The sequence below is a fragment of the Typha angustifolia genome, chromosome 15 (genome assembly GCF_048772165.1).
Source record: "Typha angustifolia cultivar Huaian chromosome 15, ASM4877216v1, whole genome shotgun sequence".
NCBI lineage: Eukaryota > Viridiplantae > Streptophyta > Magnoliopsida > Poales > Typhaceae > Typha > Typha angustifolia.
The window spans coordinates 3,543,702-3,565,367 of NC_133253.1; the positions used below are offsets into that span (position 1 = coordinate 3,543,702).

At 35.8% G+C, this 21,666-nt stretch overlaps 3 protein-coding genes across 11 annotated transcripts; 2 read left to right on the forward strand and 1 right to left on the reverse strand.

Moving 5' to 3' along the window:
• Nucleotides 1–125: 125 nt before the first annotated feature.
• LOC140778984 (tRNA (guanine(26)-N(2))-dimethyltransferase 2-like) lies at nt 126–5,911 on the reverse strand. 8 transcript variants are annotated; one of them, XM_073123914.1, is made up of 12 exons: nt 5,606–5,911; nt 4,236–4,526; nt 3,983–4,070; nt 3,745–3,866; nt 3,536–3,675; nt 3,427–3,499; nt 3,249–3,337; nt 2,987–3,092; nt 2,639–2,860; nt 1,888–2,082; nt 1,716–1,793; nt 126–718 (listed from the first exon to the last, which is right to left on the reverse strand). In XM_073123914.1, exons 1-12 carry the CDS (start codon nt 5,816–5,818, stop codon nt 548–550), a joined length of 1,788 nt encoding a protein of 595 aa, XP_072980015.1. In that variant the 5' UTR covers nt 5,819–5,911; the 3' UTR covers nt 126–547. The 8 variants fall into 8 exon arrangements, 7 of the variants coding, with proteins under 7 accessions (XP_072980015.1, XP_072980012.1, XP_072980013.1 ...); XM_073123911.1 differs by having other exon boundaries at nt 126–418; nt 519–718; nt 2,987–3,337; XM_073123912.1 differs by having other exon boundaries at nt 126–426; nt 519–718; nt 2,987–3,337.
• A 5,601-nt stretch (nt 5,912–11,512) lies between these two features.
• On the forward strand, nt 11,513–16,123 carry LOC140779043 (protein DROOPING LEAF). 2 transcript variants are annotated; one of them, XM_073123987.1, is made up of 7 exons: nt 11,513–11,671; nt 12,231–12,377; nt 13,051–13,147; nt 13,276–13,324; nt 15,512–15,587; nt 15,695–15,775; nt 15,868–16,123. In XM_073123987.1, the coding sequence occupies exons 1-7, from the start codon at nt 11,603–11,605 to the stop codon at nt 15,931–15,933; spliced, it is 585 nt and encodes a 194-aa protein (XP_072980088.1). In that variant the 5' UTR covers nt 11,513–11,602; the 3' UTR covers nt 15,934–16,123. The 2 variants fall into 2 exon arrangements, with proteins under 2 accessions (XP_072980088.1, XP_072980089.1); XM_073123988.1 differs by having other exon boundaries at nt 12,237–12,377; nt 15,868–16,121.
• Nucleotides 16,124–17,281: 1,158 nt separating this feature from the next.
• On the forward strand, nt 17,282–20,003 carry LOC140778363 (uncharacterized). The gene is made up of 3 exons (XM_073123035.1): nt 17,282–17,467; nt 17,983–18,237; nt 19,685–20,003. The coding sequence occupies exons 1-2, from the start codon at nt 17,355–17,357 to the stop codon at nt 18,200–18,202; spliced, it is 333 nt and encodes a 110-aa protein (XP_072979136.1). The 5' UTR covers nt 17,282–17,354; the 3' UTR covers nt 18,203–18,237; nt 19,685–20,003.
• The last annotated feature ends 1,663 nt before the right edge of the window (nt 20,004–21,666 follow it).

Sequence of the window (21,666 nt, forward strand, 5' to 3'; positions counted from 1 at the left end):
TTACATGGAAACTCTTAAAATCATGAACATTTTCATCGTAATAAAGACTTCAATGCTAAACGTTGAATCAAGGAAGTTTTTTCTTTTTCCTGAAGACGTGCCAAATAGACTTACAGCAAAACAAATTTACAGATGGTAATTCCAAATTTGAAATTAAAAATGGAAAAGTAATGGTGAACATCCTCAACTGTTTGTGAGAATAAATCTTCACTTGTTTGTATAACAAAAGACCTACAGATATGCCAGCTTTTTTCTTTGTTCTGCAGAAGTCTAACTCAGCTGTCAAAAGCTTGAATTAGTTAAACCGCCTTTGCCTCAACCTTGGACTTTTGCTGCTCTGGTATGCTAAACACCAACAGCCCCATCGGTTTGCGGTACTCAGATGATTGTAATTAGCCTTCAAATATCAAAAAGGCACCTGCGATTCTAAACCAATCGACAATAATTATATCTTGCCATCACGAAATAGGCAGCATAATCATTTTCCTTTTGTCGAACTTTGACTCGCATGAGATCACCTTCAGGTGCTCCATTTTTCCGTTCATGCCTAAGCTAGCTCATTGAGATTATGAGGCCCAACCACGGGCTGGTGATTGCTTTTCACTTGCCTGCCTGCCTTACTCTTAGGGCCCCAATTCTTTTCAGGATTTGGGAGGAACCGTGGAGCCTTCTTAGCTTGTCTTTTTCTGAGACGTTCCACTGCTTCGGAAAAATTTGCCTGCAAGACAAATTGAGACCAAACAGTCAAGAATTAGACAGTTTCATCATTAGGAGATGTGAGACTAATCCAATCAGCAGTTGACACAATAAAATCTTGATGTTGCATTGATCAGGCAACGTAAACACCAGTAATACAGAACTTTCTGCTCAACTTTTGCATGGACTTTTCTAGTAGGAATCAACTGTGCGTCAAAATGAGCTTTTCATCGGACGTGCTCAACCTTTTACTACCTTAGACAGTGAAAGCTTCTACTTATCATTTTGAAGCCAAGGTTGAAAAAGGAAATTGAATATAGACCACAAAAGCCTAAGCCCTCGTTCACTTTAGGAATAATTTTTTTTTCTTATTCTAGAATAACAACTAAACATCATAATAGCCTATAATACAAACATTATTCATCAAATATTATCTTATACCACGCACTTACATAATTACTAATTTACCCTTGATATTTATCCCATCAACTTATTTTATATCAAATCAAAAAATATTTATAATAATTTTATAAAAAATAAAATATTTTTTTCTATCTTTACTTTCACTTTATATCACATCAAAGGTATTATTAAACTTTAATTCTAGAATATAAGTGAATATGAGAATAATTATTTCTAAAATAAAGATCTCATTTTGAGAATAACAAACACGGATGCATACCTCTTCTAGAATTGACTTTATTTCAAAAGTAAACGAGGCCTAAAATTATTGTTGTTGTCATAGAAGTTCTAATACGAAAACTCAACAAACAGTGAAATTTTAGTAGATTACGATAGAGCCAAGACTAAAATCACCGCTCTATCTAAGAAGCTCATTAAAAAGGGGAAATTTGATCGACTTCTAATCCGTTAAAAATCCTTTTGCATCGTTCCATTAACTAATCCCACAATTCACTAGCTTTATCAGTGAATAGTGTATTATGGATGTTCGAACAGCATCTATGCTAATAATTAGTTTTATCTGAGTAATTCCATCAATTAGAGAATATGAAGCATACTTGCACTATCGGTTCTTTGGAAAGGATCACACTTCCTGATTGATTTGCTTCTCGAGATTTCACCGGATGAATTTTGACCTATAAAAAGAACACACCGACACCAACAAGACATAATTAGGCATCACAAACATTAAAAAAGGAAACAATAGAAGCAGACGAGAAGATAAACTACCCAGCAGCGCATGATGTCCCAAATGACATTCATAGGGGCATCAGATTTGAGCCCTAGTGGATTTACATGGGTGCCTGAAATGCGATAGCCAGCATTTATCACTGCTGAACGCAACATAGCAATGGTGGGACAGGCACACTTTAGTGTGGCACACAAGTTGTGAAGACTGACAAACAGAGGGGCATCAGGTAACTCCTACAAATGTTTAACTATCAAGTTCAGGATCATGAGAGAGATAACTGCCACACCATTATTTATTAATATCTCATTGCATATAGAAAGTGCATATTAAATATTTCTAAAAGATCTAAGCTTCGTTATCTCCTTTGAAATTATACAAAAGAATTGTGCTTTGGGGTTAGTAATGATTCTCCTTTGAAAATCAAAACTTTCTCCTGATATATCTGTTGACAATAAGATGCAAGGATGATTTAATGAAGAAGAAAAGCGAAAAACTGCTCATTAATTATTGAACATTTTCCGATAACCGGTAACCATACTTCATAGGAAGAAAAGGTGATTAAACTGTTAAGCAGAAACCGCATTTGACCAGCAAAGAACTATAACAAATGATTATAGCATGTAAAAATGTCTTTACTCAATTGAATGATAAATTAAAATAGACAACAATTTTTTTGTAAAACAAAAAAGTGAAAAATAGAATTGACAAACTAAAAAAGGGATGCAAGTCAGCAACAACACATAGCATACTGTTGAGCAGTAGGATGAGGAGCAGGATTATATCAAATACCTCTGATACTGCTGTAAGTACAGCTGAAATTCTCTCATATGCTGGATACCTGTCCTTCATAGCTTCAACACTCGATAAGATGGAAGCTACCCATTCTTGATCATGAATAGGAGCAGACCATATAGGCCCACCCATGTTAAATTTCTTTCCACAATCACTGCACTCTTGAGGTACAGCAGGACCGAGACCAGGTGCATATCTCTCGCTGTTATTCTTATGTCCCTAAATAAATCAGGAAGAAAAGGTATATGGGATTGAATTTATATGAAAGAAGGAAAGAAATTGAAAGCAAGACATACAGAAACAGGCTATCTACCAATAAGAACAAGAGATAAACCAGGAGAATACCTTAGAAACAGTTCTTCCTACATTTTGCAGATAAAACGAATCACAACCAACACACTGGTACACATATGACAGTTTAAGAGGAGACCTTTTCATTGCACTAGCTGAACTGCATATGAATCCACCAGCACCACTTATATAGTTATACAATGAAAATAAAACATATATATATATTAAAAAATGAACATCATGTGCTGCTAAAAAAAATATATCCTTCTCTTTTAAAGGAACAGTCATGTAAGTCATAAGGCGACAGGAAACAAACGTGAAGATGCGCACAAAAACTCGGACATAAAAATCCATTTGTATGGAAAGGATGGGAACAATGTAGCGCTTATAACGATTTGCATGGCTCTGCATTATGATAAATTGAAAAAATTATAACTGACAGAAGGTATATCATTAAGATGGGAAAAACAGATATGAGATGTGCAAAGAATTACCTCAATGCAGGCAAGGAGTATCCTCAAAGCCATCTCATGGCAATATTTTCCTTTCAATGGGTAAGAACCGTACCTGCATAAGTTTTAACACATGAATCACAAAACTCACTTGGAAAAGCAAACGCCTCCATTGCCTCCAGCGAGCACTGCCATATCAGTAGCTGAGCACATTAACAAGCCACCATCTGCTACTGTCTGAACTGCTGAGTCCAAGAATGCAGCAGGTGATCCATAGGGATCAAGATCAACCTGATTTAACAACTATCAGGTTGCGGCTTAAAAGAAACTAAGATGCCTGTCTGAGTACAGAAACAGTACCACATCAAATTCTTTTGGGTGGGTGAGCATGTAAACTCGAGCATCAGCCACATGTGCTACCACCTTTGAAGAAACAAGAGAGCCATTAAGTTGTATATTTTTCTTGCAAGCTTCTATAGCAACTGCAGTTAACCAAGTAATGTGGTTCAGCATCTAATCAAATATGCTATCCTTATCCTTAGAGTATTGAATATTCCCTCATATACAAAGCCCTAATGAATAAAATATATTAGTATACCTTCATCATTGTCCAAAGCTACGACCTCCCCAATTCCATCTACTTCACAAGCATATCTCAGAGCTCTTAATCCCGAAGCAGCCAGAGCCTACAAACTCATGAAAAGGATTTCCAAGTTGTAAAGTTAATACTTGCTGATACTTATACAATGAATTATGATTTCCTCAAAAGACCAAAGAGGAATACTACGAATACCATATACTAGAAAATGCTAAATGCCACAAAAGAAACTGAAACAGAATTCAGGATGCACCTCAAGAACTCTGGGTGCCTTGATTTTCCCTTCCGGTCTCAAGGAAACATCATGTGATCCTTCCAACATGGGACTGGATTCTTCTAGACATTGATTTAGCTTCATTTCACAATCTCCATCTGGTTTTTCATGTTCAATACTGTGTAGATCCTGTGGTACAGGTTCATCAGAAGTGCAGTCACACACCTTAGGTTCTGAACCAACTTTTTTTCTTAACATGGCAGCATGTTCTTCACTGCGTTTTGATATAAAATTTCTCAAAACAGAAATGGACAAATCTCGGTTGTTAACCTGAACATAATTACACCTTGGTTAGGTTAAAAAGGTAATGCTCCATGAGTACTGCAGAAACACTATGGCCTAACAGACTCATAGGTTAGTTGAATGACAAGCAGAACAGTAACATGAGTGAATAAAGAAAGAGAAAAACCAAAATAGGACTTCGCAAAAAGTATCCCCATGATTTGGAAGGCCTTCTTAAAATGGAGGAGACCTAGTAATGAGTGCTGCAATATCCCCAAACTCTCTCTACAAGAGTCTTATTTTTATTGATTATCCTTGCCTTTGCAATGAGGATAACAATTTTAAAGAGAAATACTATTTTTGCAAAATATGTTCAGGCTTTGGTCAATCCCCTGCATCACCCATCGAAAAACACATATAGTAAGATTCAGTTTTTTTAATTGTGCATTAAGTCAATCTAAAAGAACCAAAACAAATGATGAATTTAGCTTATATTATCATGTAAGACTCTTAGCTTTCAGAGTTATCGTCCTAATAAAAAAAAAATTCTTGTGATAGGTCCTGTTACATAACGCACCTTTTCTTTTTATTATATTTGTTGAGTACATTTAAGAATAAACGGGTGATCGCAATAGTTTGAAGGAGATCAATAAGGTTGTGCTACTTAAGCTGAATTCAGGAGGTGAAGAATGGCCAAATAATCTCTGGAAATTGCTATATTTCTCAAAGCACGGTTAGACATATGTCAGCCGAAGATGCCACCTCAATTTCAGAACAACCCCCGCTATTTCTCCCATTGAATTCACAATTTCAGGTTCGACTGCTACGTTACAGGAAGACCAACTTATCGAGCATTGTTCTTCTCATCGTAGCGATGCATGTATCCAATCTTTAATCATCCAACCACACAAGTGCCGCCATAAACAAAGTAAAATTGCAATTTGAAACAGCTTATCAACATATCCAATATAATCAATCGACAAAGCAACAAAGGCAAAACAAAAATGCGCAAACAAAATTCACCAAAGAGAAACCAAGACTAAAAACGGGCTTCCTCCCTACGACCCATAATAACAGAAAACGAACCATAAAAAAGAAACGATGAACATGAATGGGGGACCCAAAACCTGGGCTTTGTTGTAGAAAACGCTATTGGTGGAGTTCATAAGGATCTCCACTTCCCCTTCCTTGATGATACTGTGGCCTCCAAGCATCTCTCCAACGTCCCCTGTATCGAACTGAGCAGAGGACGAGACAAAGGAGATGGAGACGGAAAGATTCAATCTTGACGATTTCCGCCATAGATGGAGAGGCGGAGCAGCTCGGATTGCGAACCGCATCGGAGGATCACCTTACACGTAAAAATCCGAACTGAATCACCCCTTTGGCGCCACGAATGAAACCCTAATCCAAAGGCAGGCGCACGTTGGAGATTCAAGCGTACGTTCTTGCTATACTGAGCGGGAGGTAGCCATTATATAGGGCCGGGCATGCATTCTAGCAGCGAACCCGGCCCACTAATATGATCCGGATTTCATCTTCCATTTCGGTCGGACCCAATTTGAATCCAATAGCTCTATTGGATCCAGATCTGGTTCCAGTAAAGATCCAATTTGAATCCAATTGTTACGAAATTCCAACTGTTTAACATGAATGCATGCTACTGGTGCTCACTATTTGAACAATTTCCACATTCATCTCTTCTTTTTATTTATTTTTTGTAAAAAAATTACAAATAACACCTTTTGAACAACAACATAGAAATCAAATTAAATCGCTAAAACACTAATCTCATATATTCAAAACTAAGGAATGAGATAATTCACTAATCTTGGCGATGTAATATAAGAGATTTTTTTTTTTCCTTTCTATTTCCTCTCATGTTTGTTAATTCTGATTTTCTGGAGATGTAGAAGAAGAAGAAATGAGGTTAAAAAGAAAAAGTAGACAATTATATATGGTGTTGTTAATTTGAACGAGTTCCTAGAAGAACCTCTCAACTACTGCAAAACCTTAGTGATAGTGGACAAAGCAACAACTGTTACTAATCAGGGAGGAGCACAGTTAGAGGTCCTACTTGTACAAGAGCAACTGTTTGTTGAGTCTGAGTCTCCAACTCACTCACTGGATGAATCCATCTCCATTAATTTGGGTCCACACCATCAAGTGGTCCAACCACAATCTACGACTAGGCCACCATCAAACCTCACACCTCTTAGAAAACCAAAGTGTAAAGTTACTGAAGCCTGCAATAATTAAACCAACTGGAGTCCTATCACAAATCAAGCTTGGAATTCCACCCAAATTGTACTCCTACCTCCTCCACTTCTTTTGAATTTTTTCTTTTTTTTAAAAAAAGGGAAATTTCTTGAATTAATTAAGTTTATTTTTAGTGATTATATGATGAGCATTTTATTCTTGAGCTATTTGTAGTGTTTAAACCTACCGTTATTTTAACTCTGTCAAGAGAGGAAAAAGGACATAGATATGTTCTTTTTTTTTTTTGTTTGTTTGAAAGATAATTTAGCTTCCGGAGTACTGTTTGTTTGACAAGAAAATTAAATGTTATTCATAGAATAACAACAGTGTACAATGTTATTTGAAAATTTTCCCATAAAAAATAAATAAAAAATAAAATAAATGATAGATCTCCTCCTCTTTTATTGAGCCTAAGATATATATATATATATATATATATATATACATATCCAGATTCATATCCAACTCCAACAAAGTAGTACAAGTGAATCAATGTGGTGCATGCATGTGTCAAGGCTGCATCAATGGTGGTCTCTTCCAAAACAAAAAGATTTGTCCTCAGATATGGGCCATACTATTCTGCACACTCCTCCTCCTCCTCCTTCATGGATCTTTCTGAGTGTCCACTTGTTCGTCGCCTCCACCCAAGTGATCCTTGGTGGTTTGTCAGAGATCAGCTGTGGGGTCTTTTATCATCTAAGTGGCTTTGGTAGTACTTCCTTGGCTGGGGGCTTTTGCCTTTGCATCTCCTCCATCTCTCTTCTCCTGCGAACCAATCCCATCTGTCGAACTTGTTTTTGACCACACACACACACAAAAAAACACACACAGTGAGATAGATAGAGAACAAGTTTTTTTAAAAAAAATAAAAATAAAATTAAAAAAAAAATGGAGGTCATGGTACATTTTACGTTGGTACTTTAATTGGAATTCACATGAAACATGCCCAAAGTGGCATCGATGATATTCATCCACATAAAGAATTGATCATAGTGTTTTATAACGAGAGACCAAATAGTAAAATCACTATTATTTTTAAAAGTTTAGAGCAGGCCATGGCCGCCTCTTGCTTATATGGACAAATTTGGCATTTTGAAAGAACAAAGAAGATCTTCTATCCTTTTATGTTGAGATGAGTAGTTTCATACAAAAGATATATAGAACTATCCTTACTGTTTGACCAGTGAAACATATAAGCTGAGGATAATTTATTCCCAGTAATTCTACATCCAAACAAATGCAGCCTTACATGGTGGGTCACATGTCGAAAGTACAACAACAACAACCATTAAACTTATTCTCTTTAATACACTGTTACAAATATAATAGTTAGCCTTTCTCAGCTTTAGTCAAGAAAGATTAACTATGATATTGACTCACAGTGGGTCCATTAATTTTTCAGAAAGGTTAACTCCATTATCCTATTTATATATCTACCAGAGCCAGATTTTTTTTTTAATCTAACCTATAATTAATATGCAGGCTTTTGATCTACTAAAAAACTATCCATACTTTCGTAGTGTTAATTTAGAGAAATCACACTTTTGAGAGCCACTTCTCTTAGCCAAGTAGCTATAAAGCGAGGAAATCTTAGTCCCCAGATATAAACCACATCATGCAGCAAAAGAATTACAACTACTTTTGTTTCAGACTTGCATAAAAAATCTAGTTTCTTGCCTCGTTTTGTCTCGAATGAAATACAAACTTTAGAAGACGCGGAAGATATTATTATTACCGTTGAATTAACTCGTATCAAACAAAACATAGAAAAGAAAAGGAACTACACTTACGTACTTTCTATCACCAAAAGAAATAAATTGAAATGACAAAGTTTGATTCGAAATTCGAACTTGTGGTTGGATGAGATAAAGTCTGTGATAAATAAATGAGTAGAAGTATCGGAATTACGAATCACGATACGCATGGCGAGAGGGAGGGAGGGAGGGAGGGAGGGAGGATCCACTGCATGGTGGAATTAATATTTCAGTGTCTCTAGCTTCTCTGGAGCCCCCAAAGGTACCGACCGGATTGGATTCGAACCATTTGGAATTATATATAGCAAGTGAGCAGAGGCTATAAGAGTAGGAGAACAGCGGCCATGTTGGTCAATGGACTCCATTCCCAAGAAGCTAATATAAGTGGATAGATAGATAGATCCGGGTTGGGATCTTTGAGGGCAAAAATTTACACCTCCTCTGATCTAGGCTTGTCCAATCAACTAAATCTTTCCCAGAATGGGAGACAGTGAGTACTCCCTTGGTTCTAATGATTGTGCCCAAATCCGTTAAAGGTGACAAACTCCGCCCATCCTTTAAACACTACGGTCTACCACTATTAGCCCTTAGCTCCATGCCTAATTGTCTAGAGAGAGAGAAAGAGAGAGAAAGAGAGAGAAAGAGAGAGAAAAGAAGAGGAAGAAGAATGGTGGAGGAGTAATAGATGGATAGGGAGGGTGGGGTAGCTCGCAATAGTGTTGGTAAAAGGCAAGGTTTTTATACGAAGAGGGGAAGAGGGAGGGTGGAAAAGTACGGAGGGGTTCTTTTTCTCTTAATGGAAACCGAGGAATCGTCACATCACACTAGTGAGTATTGAGAATTGACACCTCTCTCTCTCTCCGATAGCGACCTGTGATCCCTTCCCTCCTATTGATCACATCTCGTTGTCCGAGTTTTTAGCACTCCCACACCGCAGTTTTTGACCAAACTATCCCTATTTAATTTTTTTTGATATAAAATTTATAAATCAAACCATATATTTTATCTATTTTATAATTTAAATTTTGTCTTTAAAACTTTTCTAATTCCACCCCTACTTTTTTCTTTTACTTTTCATTTAATACTCTTTGTTATTAATTTTAATAGTATAATATTTTATTATAATATATAAAATAATTTATACATACCTAGATTACTCATATCTTCTTCAGAGCAAAGATGAGGAAAAATAATAGCGAGAGTATTTTGATAAGTTGGTTGACATCAGCAAGTTAAAATAATATTAGAGTATTAAACGAGAATTATAGTAAAAAAAAAGCGGAGTCGGTTTACAAAATCGTCAAAGATCGGATAAAAATCACAAAATAGATAAGATGTAGAGTGCGATTTATAAAATATCTTCTTTTTTAAAAGCGTTACTGCACTTTATCACTAAGGTCAAATTCAGAAAAGATAAGGAAACCGTTGAATAAACAGTAACTTCTAAAATATGAATTTTTTTTATTGAAATTAGTTTCCTAGCACGATTTATATCTTAAGAAATCATTGAATCTAACATCAATTTTTAAATATAAGTCGCCGCATTCCTTACGATTTAACAATTTATTTAAATTTATACATAAGTCGTTGAAATGAAAAAATGACTTGTATTTAAAAGAAGTTGCATGATTTACTAGTTTTGCTGAGTTGAAATTGATGTAGCAAATCTCTCATAGATTCAAATTTAAGTTTCAAAGTGAATTAAAAACTCCGCCCAACCCTATTGGCCTATTCCTCTATTTTCCTTCTCATCCATATGTTCTCAAAGGAAATATATTATACATGAGAAAGAAAGAAGTTATTGATCAGTAGGGATGAGAGTTTCTACATCCTTGACTGCGTGGAACTTTTACTTGCATAGGAGGTTGTCTTAAATGCGAATAAGAAGTTTATGTACATTTTGGTAAGTAAAGATGGGAGATAATTTAATCACACCTCGCCTAAAATAGAAAGACGTGTCTAATAAAGTTATGTACATTGGCCACACTATTAAAATTTGAATATAATTTACAGATAAGAGAAAGTTAATTTGCAAATAAAAAGAAAAACCTTGTGCACCAATTAACAATATTTTAAAATGATGGTATATAAGATTAGACTTGTCATGCATAAATGAAGAACTGAATGCAAGATGTCTTGCAAAAACAAAGCTTTGGTACCATGTTGTGAAAATAATTTTATACAAAGTTAATTAGCTTGATCTATTATAATATGTATATACAGTTGTGCTGCTTAACCTTACATGTAGGACCACAAAGAGTCGAAGTATTGAAACTGTTTGTGCTGGATGTACTGTCACATACGAAAGAGTGTAACTCAATCTTTAGCTCAATAAACTTTCACAAAAAATTTCAAATATTTTTACTAACAATATGAGGTACAAGCTTGGGTTTATGAGTCAAAAGGCGACAAGACAAAGCCCATAAACTAGCAAGGGAACCAAAGTCCACCCCTCTTGATCAATATTGTTTTTATTTATTTATTTATTGTTTTTGTTCACTTGAGGCCCTACTACCCACGTCGATCTAATTCCATGCCACACTCCAAGCCATTCAAATCGTTGATTCCAATTAAAAGTCTTCACAACAAAAGTTCGCTTGGCCTGCCTCTTTTGGATAAACATTCTATCATACAACGAAAGCAGCCTAACTTTAGTCATTCGGACAGACAGACCTACCACCCCATGATGTGCATGCATCACGACTTGTTCGATCAACCATATGCAAAGATCGATCTTGTAAATTGGAAATTAATCAAGAGCAATGTGGTCATGTCTCTTTGCTAGCTAGTAAACTATATCTAAATTAATTAACCTATGTGTACACGTTCCTTGTAGTCTTTAAAGAAAAAACAAACAAATATAATTATATGGTGATCGAGGAACTAAAGTGGTAGCTAGGCCGTATGCTTTAGGTTGTTTGTAGCCAGCTAAGGGTTGGCTCGTCCGTATGACCCCATGTGTGGGCATTATTGCTATGATATATAGAAACCCTACCCATGGTGTCCATTTCTCTTGGGACATCTCTTCCTTAGACATAAGAGGGCCACCACTAGCGAATAGCTCTCGCTTCTCCTCTCTTCTCCTTCTCCTCATCCTCCAAACTCCTCCTCATGGATCTAGTTTCTCCTTCTGAGCACTTGTGCTATGTTCGTTGCACCTACTGCAACACCGTTCTTGCGGTAATCTCCTCAAGTAAACGTAGTTCGAAGAGTTTGATATATATATATATATATATATATATATATATAGTCTAAGATAGAGAAGGAGGGGGCTTTGTTATGGTTGGAGATAGAACACTTTTGATGTATCTTACTTGTTTCAGAGGATTATATATGCACTTGATCATATATGTTGTTTTTTGCATAGTGTCTTGTCCATGCAAGTTGTAGCATATCCTACTTCTGCTTGATGGATGAGTTATGTCCTATATATCTTCCCCTTTCTTTTCCTTTGACTCTATGTTGACCTATCTGAATAGGAGAATAATCAATTGAGTACTTATGTAAAGTGTATATATCTTTCCTATTTCCTCCTTCTCATAGAAAAGAAATGGTTGGATGGATTGTTGTCAGTTCCATATCCTCCTATTCTTTACCATGTGAAAGCAATGGAGTACAACGATCGATTAACTAGTGAAAATTTCATGAGGAGATATAATGATATAAGTGAAGTTGCAACTGACTGCCAAGTTTTAGATTATTAATTTGAACGCCGTTTAGTGACGGTTTCTTTGGGTAGCTGCAGGTTGGAGTTCCATGCAAGAGGTTGATGGACACTGTGACTGTGAAATGTGGGCATTGCAACAATCTCTCCTTTTTGAGCCCTCGACCAATGTTGCAAGCCCTTTGCCCTACTGACCATCAGAATGATCAGATGGGGTTTCAGGTTCCTCTCTCTCTCTCTCTCTCTCTCTCTCTCTCTCTCTCTCTCTCTCTCTCTCTCTCTCTCTCCCCCCCCCCCCCCCCACTAGAAAGCACTTCTTCTAATTTGCTTGTTGTTGAGCTTCTTGAAAAAAGTTAGATTCAAGAACTTCATGGAATATAGATTTTATCAACAATCCAAAAGATAAATTTTTTATTGGCAATTGCGCTAGTGTATGCTAGACTTGTAGGTCTACTAGTTGTCCTCCATATTCTTTCCCTTCTTTACATTTGATTTATCCTTCAACACTTTTCCAGGAAGATCCATGCTTTGTAATGATGTTCTTCAAAAGATTAAAGTTGTTAAGGATGGTGATCAACTTTTATTTTATCTTTTTCTATTTAATCACTTCGAAGAAGACATGAAGTTTGAATGAGATGAGTGGATGCTTTTGAACTTGTACTTTTATATACTCTTGCCATTACACTACATTAAATGAAGCTCTTGAAAAGCATAGTCCCTAGAGATTTCTAATTTCTTTGCCAATAACTTCTTCTTGAATCAAGATCTCTTTCTTTAACACTATGTTAAATGTCAAAAATTCTTCCAAAGCGTAACTTATATCTTACATTAGTGAGCGAGACTATGACCAAGAACTTTTCTAATTTCTAAGCGATCTCCTTCTTTCTTGAATCAGGGTCCCTGCAACGATTGTAGGAGAATCCAACCTTCTCCACCATTCTCAGTGAGTCTGAATGAAGAAGGAACACCGAAACAACCCTTTGTTGTGAAACGTATGGAACTTATGTTCTTGTGTGTCTATATATATGTATATATGCCTAAGTCTCTACTTCTTCACCATCCATTTATTTTTATTTCTTTTTCCTCTCCTAATTAATATTGGTTTATTCCTTGATGGCAGCTCCAGAAAAGAAACATCGACTTCCCTCTGCTTACAACCGCTTCATGAAGTAAGCTATGCATTAATTAATGACTATTTGATTTCTAAGCTGTTATAGAGAAATGCATTTAATTTAATGAGCTCAACTTTTAACCAGACCTAAGTAAGATAGCCCACGCAAACCTCAATTTAGCAGTCTATGAGGAGATACACTAAACCTAGAGCACTGTGGCAAATGTATATGTAGCCCTCCTACCAACCTTATCATGCAAAATATAATTTCCAGTTCTAGTTAGGCATATAATTTCTTTCTTTATTTTCTCCTAATTTACTTTGGAGCTCGTAGATCTTAACATAGAAATAATTCATTTTCCGGAATTGCTATATTAATTGGTATAAATTATGTTTATTTGAGTATTGGCATTTTGCATATGGAATTAGTATTCTTTTCATTAGTATATATTGCAGTCCAATTAATATATCCAATATAACATGATATAATGGCACCTATATCTTGCAGTTGCCTTATATATACCTTAATTCTTATTGTTCTTGAATGGGTCTCCTTGTGCATTTACCAATCAAATAGGATAAATCTAAGAAATCTAAGGTTTATAAAAGTATGTAATTTTCCCTTGGAGATTAAAGCGGATTCTTCAGATAGATGGTAATCAATTCAATAATTTAAATTACCTTTTACCTTGACGACCATATGCCTATCAGTTCTCCTCTAAATGAAATAATCATGATGTTCTTGGCTAGCTTTATGTCACACAGGACAAGGAAACTTTGTTTCAGTTCTTAATTGGTTCAGATAAAGTATGCTCATCCTTCACAAAAAGTACAAACATATTATAACATTACACTAATCATGAGTAATATGATAAATCCATTCTCAAAATTACATGACACGACTTCTATGTTGTGTTAAACAAACACTAGTTTTGAAGAAGAACAAGTTGTTCTATTGTGTTTTGAACCCTCAACCACAAATAGGTGTTGAAGGGTGTTAACAACGTAAAAATCTGAATCCAAGACAACAAACAATGAGCATTTGAGTCCCTAACAGTGTGCTCTCCTAGTTAATGTCATGAATTTTTTCATGGCATCCTATAAGTGAAGCATTCGTGATCAAATGCATATTAATTCTCATATGCTAGCATTTTGATCTTTCCATTTAAATCTCCTCTGTTCATATCTGTATTTCATTTCCACATCCTATTATCTTCTGAATATAGGACATGCCAAAAATATACATAAATGAAATAATATCAGCTGAAGTTAGTTAAATCAGAAAGTATAAGTCTATTTATGAAGCATGTCACTTTGAGCAAGTTCTTACTTAACCTGCTTCCATAATTTTCTAACATAGAGAAGAGAAGGAACAATAGTTTCTGCTTAGTTAAATGCATGAATTCAGCAGGTGTGCAGCTATAATATAATTTGTTTTACATGATATTGGTACTCCTTCAATCTTTATTCCAGCAAGTACATCTAAGAAGCATTTAACTATTTCGCAAAGTACCTAAGACACGGCTTAAAAACTTGAAAGAAATATATGATAAGGGCTATCAAAATAATCGAGTCAGCTCGAGCTTTGCCCGAGTTTAGCTTGCTAAGGCTTGATCAAGCATGGCTCAAAATTGAGCTGAACTAGGCTTTCAATCCGAGCTTAATCGATCTCGCCTCGATAAGAATAAAAAAAAATATTATATATATAATTAAAATGAACTTTTAGATCTCAAGATCTAAAAGTTCATAATTTTAATTACACCAGGGCTATACTTTTTAACCATGTTATAACTATAATAGAAAATATTGGTCTAGTGTACATTTAATTAATTATATTGTTACTTATTAGCTAGGTTTTTTTTTTTTTTTGTAATATCTATGTTTTTTTAGTTCAAATTTTTTGCAGACAAATTATTTAATCAAGCTTGATCTAATTCAATTCAGGCTTGAATCTGCAATATAATAGATCGGCTCATTTAGTCTCAAGGCAAAAATTGGCTGGAATTGAAATTGAATCAATTCAAGCTTGATTATAAATTCAGACTCAAAATTGATTTCTAATCAAGATTGATAATCACTTCACTCAATTAAGCTTGATTCGTTTAAACCATTACGTATAATCTTGGTCAAAGCAACTTACAACTCTGGTTATTCTTACAAAAAAAATGAACCATACTAGGTAGATACTACAGTTGATCTAAATTGTGTATGGCTCCTTAATCTGAGAATTTAACATGCATGACAGGGAGGAAATACAGCGAATCAAAGCCGCTAAACCTGATATTCCTCATAGAGAGGCTTTCAGTATGGCTGCAAAGAATGTAAGATATATCATATGAATTTTGTCTTCAGTGTTCTAATTTGTACTTATGTCATAGAGGTAACCTTATACTTTAAATATTTTATGTTCGTCAACTAATTATATTAGTGGGCTAAGTGCGATCCTCGCTGCTCATCGACTGTTTCAAGTTCTGACAACACAGCTATAAGATCATTGTCCCTTCCACATGTAAGTACTCAAAATGATCGAATATTTATAGCGTTAGACAAATTTACAATTATATATGGGCAATGGCTTTATACTTAAATTCGGTGGTGCAGGAAAGAGGTAATTCCCTGAGAGTTGAAGGTTTTGATGTGTTCAAGCAAAAGGAGCGCAAGGACTAGGTTGGAAGATATATCAGGCGTTTTGAATTAGTGTGTGAATTTTGCTTGTTGATGGGAAGTTCCCTCCCTCTAATATGAACAATTAATCTATGATATCTGTATAATAGTATTTTCAAGTTATTAATTAAGGGTGTTCCAGGTAGATGCTACATTGCTACTACACAAATGCAAGCGTGCATGCAGATTGATGATTGTAGGTATATATATATATATATGAAACACCTGTAGGCATACCATTCTATGGTGATACCAAATAGGACTATTAACTTAATACACAGATAAAAAGGGAGATAAATTGTAATTGCCCCACAATGGCACAAGCCATAATAAGTAGCAAGCCCAGAAGGCGTACAAGATTTAGGTAAAAATGATCACCCAAATACAAATACCTATAGCTAGTTACCTAAAGTTTCTTCGTGACCACTATAGATCTTTAAGAAGTATACATAGCAAGATCAACCGTATAGAAAGCTAAGAAGAAAACAAACAAGGGAAGATAATGGCCAGAAGTGTACCAAGCCACCTATAAGTCTATAACGTCTCACCGTCACAAGGGAGAAAGCCTAACTTCCTTTCTACAAAACAAGTTCCTATGAAGGGACTCGGTATTTAAATAAGTTTGGATTTAATGTAATCAAATTCGAGTTATAAACAGGTTAATTTCAACATATAAACACATAAGAGTACAGCAACCAGTTCTCCACCATCAGTTAGATTGTCGGTAAGTCTTCGCAATTATCAAGGATTGTTGGCTGTTGCTACACATTCATGAAGAATGCCATTATCACATGCTACACATAGTAGAGGAACTCGCTGTAGTTACTGGCCTTGCAAGACCACGGTTGATGATTGTACGTGCAAAATATCATCCCAAACATTTTTCATGAATCCTTCACGAACAAATGGTTATTGAAAGTTGAGAGTACGTCGATCTATAGGAGGCTATTCTATATGGGATATGGCGAAGGGAAGAATACATGCGTCTTCTTACACATATTTGATTGATTGGAGAGTAGCAAGACACAGCAAAGCCTCTTTTTGAAGGAAGTCGGCAACGCTATCGCGCCTGTTGCCGACTACGATTGATGACTTAATTTGCCGCAGTGCGACCATATATATAATATTTATATATATGTATAGCAAAACAATACGGCGACTAAGAGCAACACGTTGCAGACTCCGCGAGACAATACTCACCCTACCATTTATTTGGTAATTACTTGTAATTGGGCTCAGCGCAAAGCCCGAGTCCAAGATTCGTGGGTTCTAGTGGGCCGGGATGGGGTAGTCACAGTTTGTGGTCACTTTGGGCGGTGCAAAAAATAATTGCGCGCTCCTTATCTTCTCCTCTCACTTCTCACGCAGAGGTATCCGTCGCTTCTTCGTTGCAGCTTTAGTCGGAGAGGGTTTGGAATCGGAGGATGGAGAGCATCACATCCAGTGAGTTAGCTGGGTTTGGAGTGGGTGCGCTCCTGCTGTGTGCCACCATCGCTGCCCCAAAAGTGGACGCCTTCATCTCCGCCTCTCAAAGGAGGTCAATCCCACCTCTTTTCTCTTCTCCTCATTTCATTATTCTTGTTCAATGTCAAGATCTTTCGTTCTATCGACATATTTATTCTTATTCTATCATCTATATTGCTACCCTACTGTGATAAATTGCAAGGAAAATTGTTGGTGTATTACTTGTGTTATGCTTCTAGAAACTTAGTTTAACCCCCCACAAACATTAAAGTGTTGGAATCATCAGAACTTCAATTGGGTAGTTTATTGTACACAGCACGATGATTATTTGTGTGATTGGAACAGAAACTTTTACATCTGTGTACTGCTCTGTGCTGAAGAAGTATTACATGCTTTATAATTATTTGATCTTTGCTTTATTAATTACAATATCTTTGTGTAAGTTGATCATAAGAGTTCTGTTTTTTTTGGGTAATAGCAATTGTGAAAGGCTAAGATGCATAATATGCAGCATATGAAATTATCTTCATATTGAGATTTTATTCAGATGCTGGAAAGTGATATATATATATGACAGTATTGTTCCAGGTCCCTTGGTATGTGTAAGAAGTGTGGTGATCTTAGAATGATAGCCTGCTCACAGTGCAAAGGAGTGGGATCAATCAAGAAAGGAGTTTATGGTTTCAGCATGCTAGATGATTTTTTTGAATCACTTGGGGAGGGAAGCAAGCCTGCACCATCAATAATGTGCGCCAAATGTCAATCTAAGGGCCGCATGCCATGTCCTGAGTGCTCAAAGCTTTCATAGGCTGCTTAACGGTACAAAGCGTGCACGACTTTAAGGTCCACTCTAGTTCCCCTTGAAAGAATTGTTCTTTTTTAACCTAATTGTGGTCACTCTTACATAAAAGAGAAAAGGAAAGGTTCTTGGACTTGCCCATAAAATTGGAATTCATACATGCGAAACTAATGTATGTGTGAAATATTCTTTCTTGCCACACCCTGATGATTGATCAGATTAACCTTGAAATCTAATGCGTCCATTTGGTGTGTATCGTTGATGCTGAGCCTCTTTATTTTGTAGATGTGATGGTATATCTGCCACTACTACAGCTGATGACATCAAGACAAACAATTCCTGATGTATACTATATAACTAGTTTTAGGCTTTTCACTTTAGCTTAAGGTGTGTTTCCTGTGGTGTTAAATCAATTATTAGGAAAGTTCAATTGGGGATGAGAGGCCCTTGCCACAAAAATTAGAAGATCTTTTGATAGGTCAGTAGGGATACCTTATTGATTTTGTTGTCTAAGCTCATGGCAGCTCTGGAGCAGTTTCTCACTTCTCTCTAGAAAGAATTTGTAAACTTGTGCCTATTGACACTAAAAATGTATCCTCACATTAATGAGCATGAGATCGCATATGCAAAGCAATGACAAACTAGTGGTATAAATACAGCATGCTATTCTTTTGCATCTACTTGAAATCATGATCATGTCAGCATAGTATTTCAGATTGATGATTGCTGGATCATTCAGTTCTTTCCGCTTGGTTTAATAGTATGATTATTAGTTTATTACCAAGTGACTACGTAAAGCTGATATGACATTTTTCAGTATAGATGATTATATTCCCCCTTATTTTTCTAGTGGGGGCAGTATTGAGATTATTAGAAATAATTTTGTACAGTTACTTTAGAAAATTAGCACACCAAGTTGGATAATGTTGCGATATAGTCTTCTGAGGCTACCTTTATAATCTGCCTACTTTCTCCTCTAGTGTAGTTAAACGCTGCACTCATCCTGTCTGAACTTATGATATTTTGCCTTCATTGGGGACACTTTATGTCATCAAACCTTGTTTATCATGGTCAGTCGCATAAAGTAATTGTTCTGTGATTCCCAAGTAAAGTTGTTGAGATAAGGTCAATATTTTGTCTTTGCTAGATTGCTGCAATTTGTGAGAACTTCTCTGAATGTTTAATTTGTTAAGGTGGAACTATTGTGACCCCAACCATATGTTTGTGACTCATGTATGGATACTCTTTTCTTTGTTAGATTACTGAATTGAAACCATAGTTCTGATTTGCAAGCTAAGAAGAATGCTTCATCTTTTCTTTTAGAAATGTATTTTATATATATATATATATATATATATATATATATATATATATATATATATATATATATAATGATAGATGATTTTTCTTTCTTCCGTTTCCCCTTTTCCATTTTTGACTCCAAATAAAGTGCTCTTGCTGGAGGTAACCTTAGCGCTGCTGTTGCTGCAGGGGGTTTACAAGAGTTGTCTTTGAAGTAATGGGGAAGCTGGTCGTACTCTGAAATTTATTGTTGTGATGCAGCATGCACATATCTTGTTAGCTTAGGTATAGAAAGGTGGAGAAACATTGAGCCGTAACAAAGGAAAGAAGTTTAATGAGCTGAAACTGAACCTTAATCGTCACAGCATATCAACAGAAGACCTGATTGTGGGAATTTTTTTGTCTATACTGTTATCTTCTATGCCAACTATTTATGGGATACATAACAGCACATAAACATGTTCTTTATACATGTTATATGACAGAATTGCTTTACTGTGCACTACTATGTTCTATTTCACCTGATAAAACATTGCTTCTGCGATCATAAATTTTTAACGGAGTGGTTTATGCCGATCAGCCTCAGATTGGTTAGACCAGTTAATAAAGGCTGATCTCAAGTTGATAACTTAAGCGTGCGAAATTGTTGTTTCTTTTTTAACCTTCTTATTACTCAGTTTGCTTTAACAGGCCTTACATTGTTAGATGCATGAGCATGACTTTTTTAACCTCTATATCAAGAGCTTTGTTCCACCAAAATATTTGTGGTATCCTTTGTCTTAAAGCTTTGTTCAAAGAGGCTTTTTCCCTCCTTGAAAAGCATCTGAATGCTTTCCAACTTTTTAGATGTTTGCTAGATTTTCTTTTAGCCTTGGGTAGAGGCCGCCTACCTTGGTTAATTGTTGCGGTATGTTTCATATTCTTCCGATAGCTAGGAGATTTCTCTTTTACTTCAAAATGGGAACCAAAACATATTAGACATCAGAGATGCGATATCTACACACAACAGCCTAGTTAAAATAAAATAAATAAGAAGAGATAAAAAAAACTCTTGCTGGGCATGCACAAAGTCAAAGGAGAAACATGAAATTAAATGAAACAAATTCCTAGCAACGGTGTAGAAGTTTGGTAAAAGCCTTGTGAGTCCACTTCGATATCTGTTTTCTGAGAAGATTGGCCTCTCTATACTGGCTCTCGGCCTGCAGAGGTTCATTGGTCAATGTAAAGATAGCTGCGAAATATTCGATATCACATGATCAAAAGTGGAAGGTACCATATTCGACGAAAAATAGTTATGCAAGCCACGATAACCACACGCTGAAAAGGGTGGGAATGCAGTAAGAAGAAAGGAAAACATTGCTATATTTGGGTTGTCGACGTTTCATTATCATGCCTTAAAACTGGTCAATTTGGCGCATCGCACATTTGACATTAGAACGTTATCTCGGCCGGCTACGGGTGGCGAAATAGTATACACAGATTAATTTAATTTTATATTAGATTATTTCGAAACGGATGCAACTTTTTGAGGGTTTTTAATAAATAAATTAATAAATTAATAAAAAGTCGTGACGATATATTCGAGATCTTAGGTACTGTAGCCATTTCTTTGGAGCCACAACTTTTTCAGGGTCCGTAGTCGGATAGTTGCTTTCCGACAGAGGAGAAAAGGAGATGGTATCAGGCAGTGTAGTGTGGCAGAGGTTTTGACCAAATGCCTTCAAATTAGGGAATTTCTTTTCGCACTCTTTACACCATGGGCTTTTTATTATTCCAATCTTACCTTATCATGCTTTCTATAAAAAGGCCTTGCCTTTTACAAAAGAATATTAAATTAGCATACTACTATTCGCATCATACCGTTCTACTATTATCGATCATCACAAAATAATTACGTTTCTCCAGAGAATAATTTGAATGCCCACCGGTGATTTGCACTTTTTACGTGATTTTCTCACGTAGATCTGTTTTAGTTTTCACTTGTTAGTCATATATTTGTTTTTTCTTTCCTTCTATAATTTGAGTGCTTCGCTTAAATGCTGATGTGATACTATAGGATTCCCATAAGAAAATATTACGATATTTTTCTTCGGCTTCTTCTATCTTTCATTCCTCCTCCTCGTTATCTTCTCCTGCTTCAAAAATTGACATTCCTCTCGTAAAGATGGATG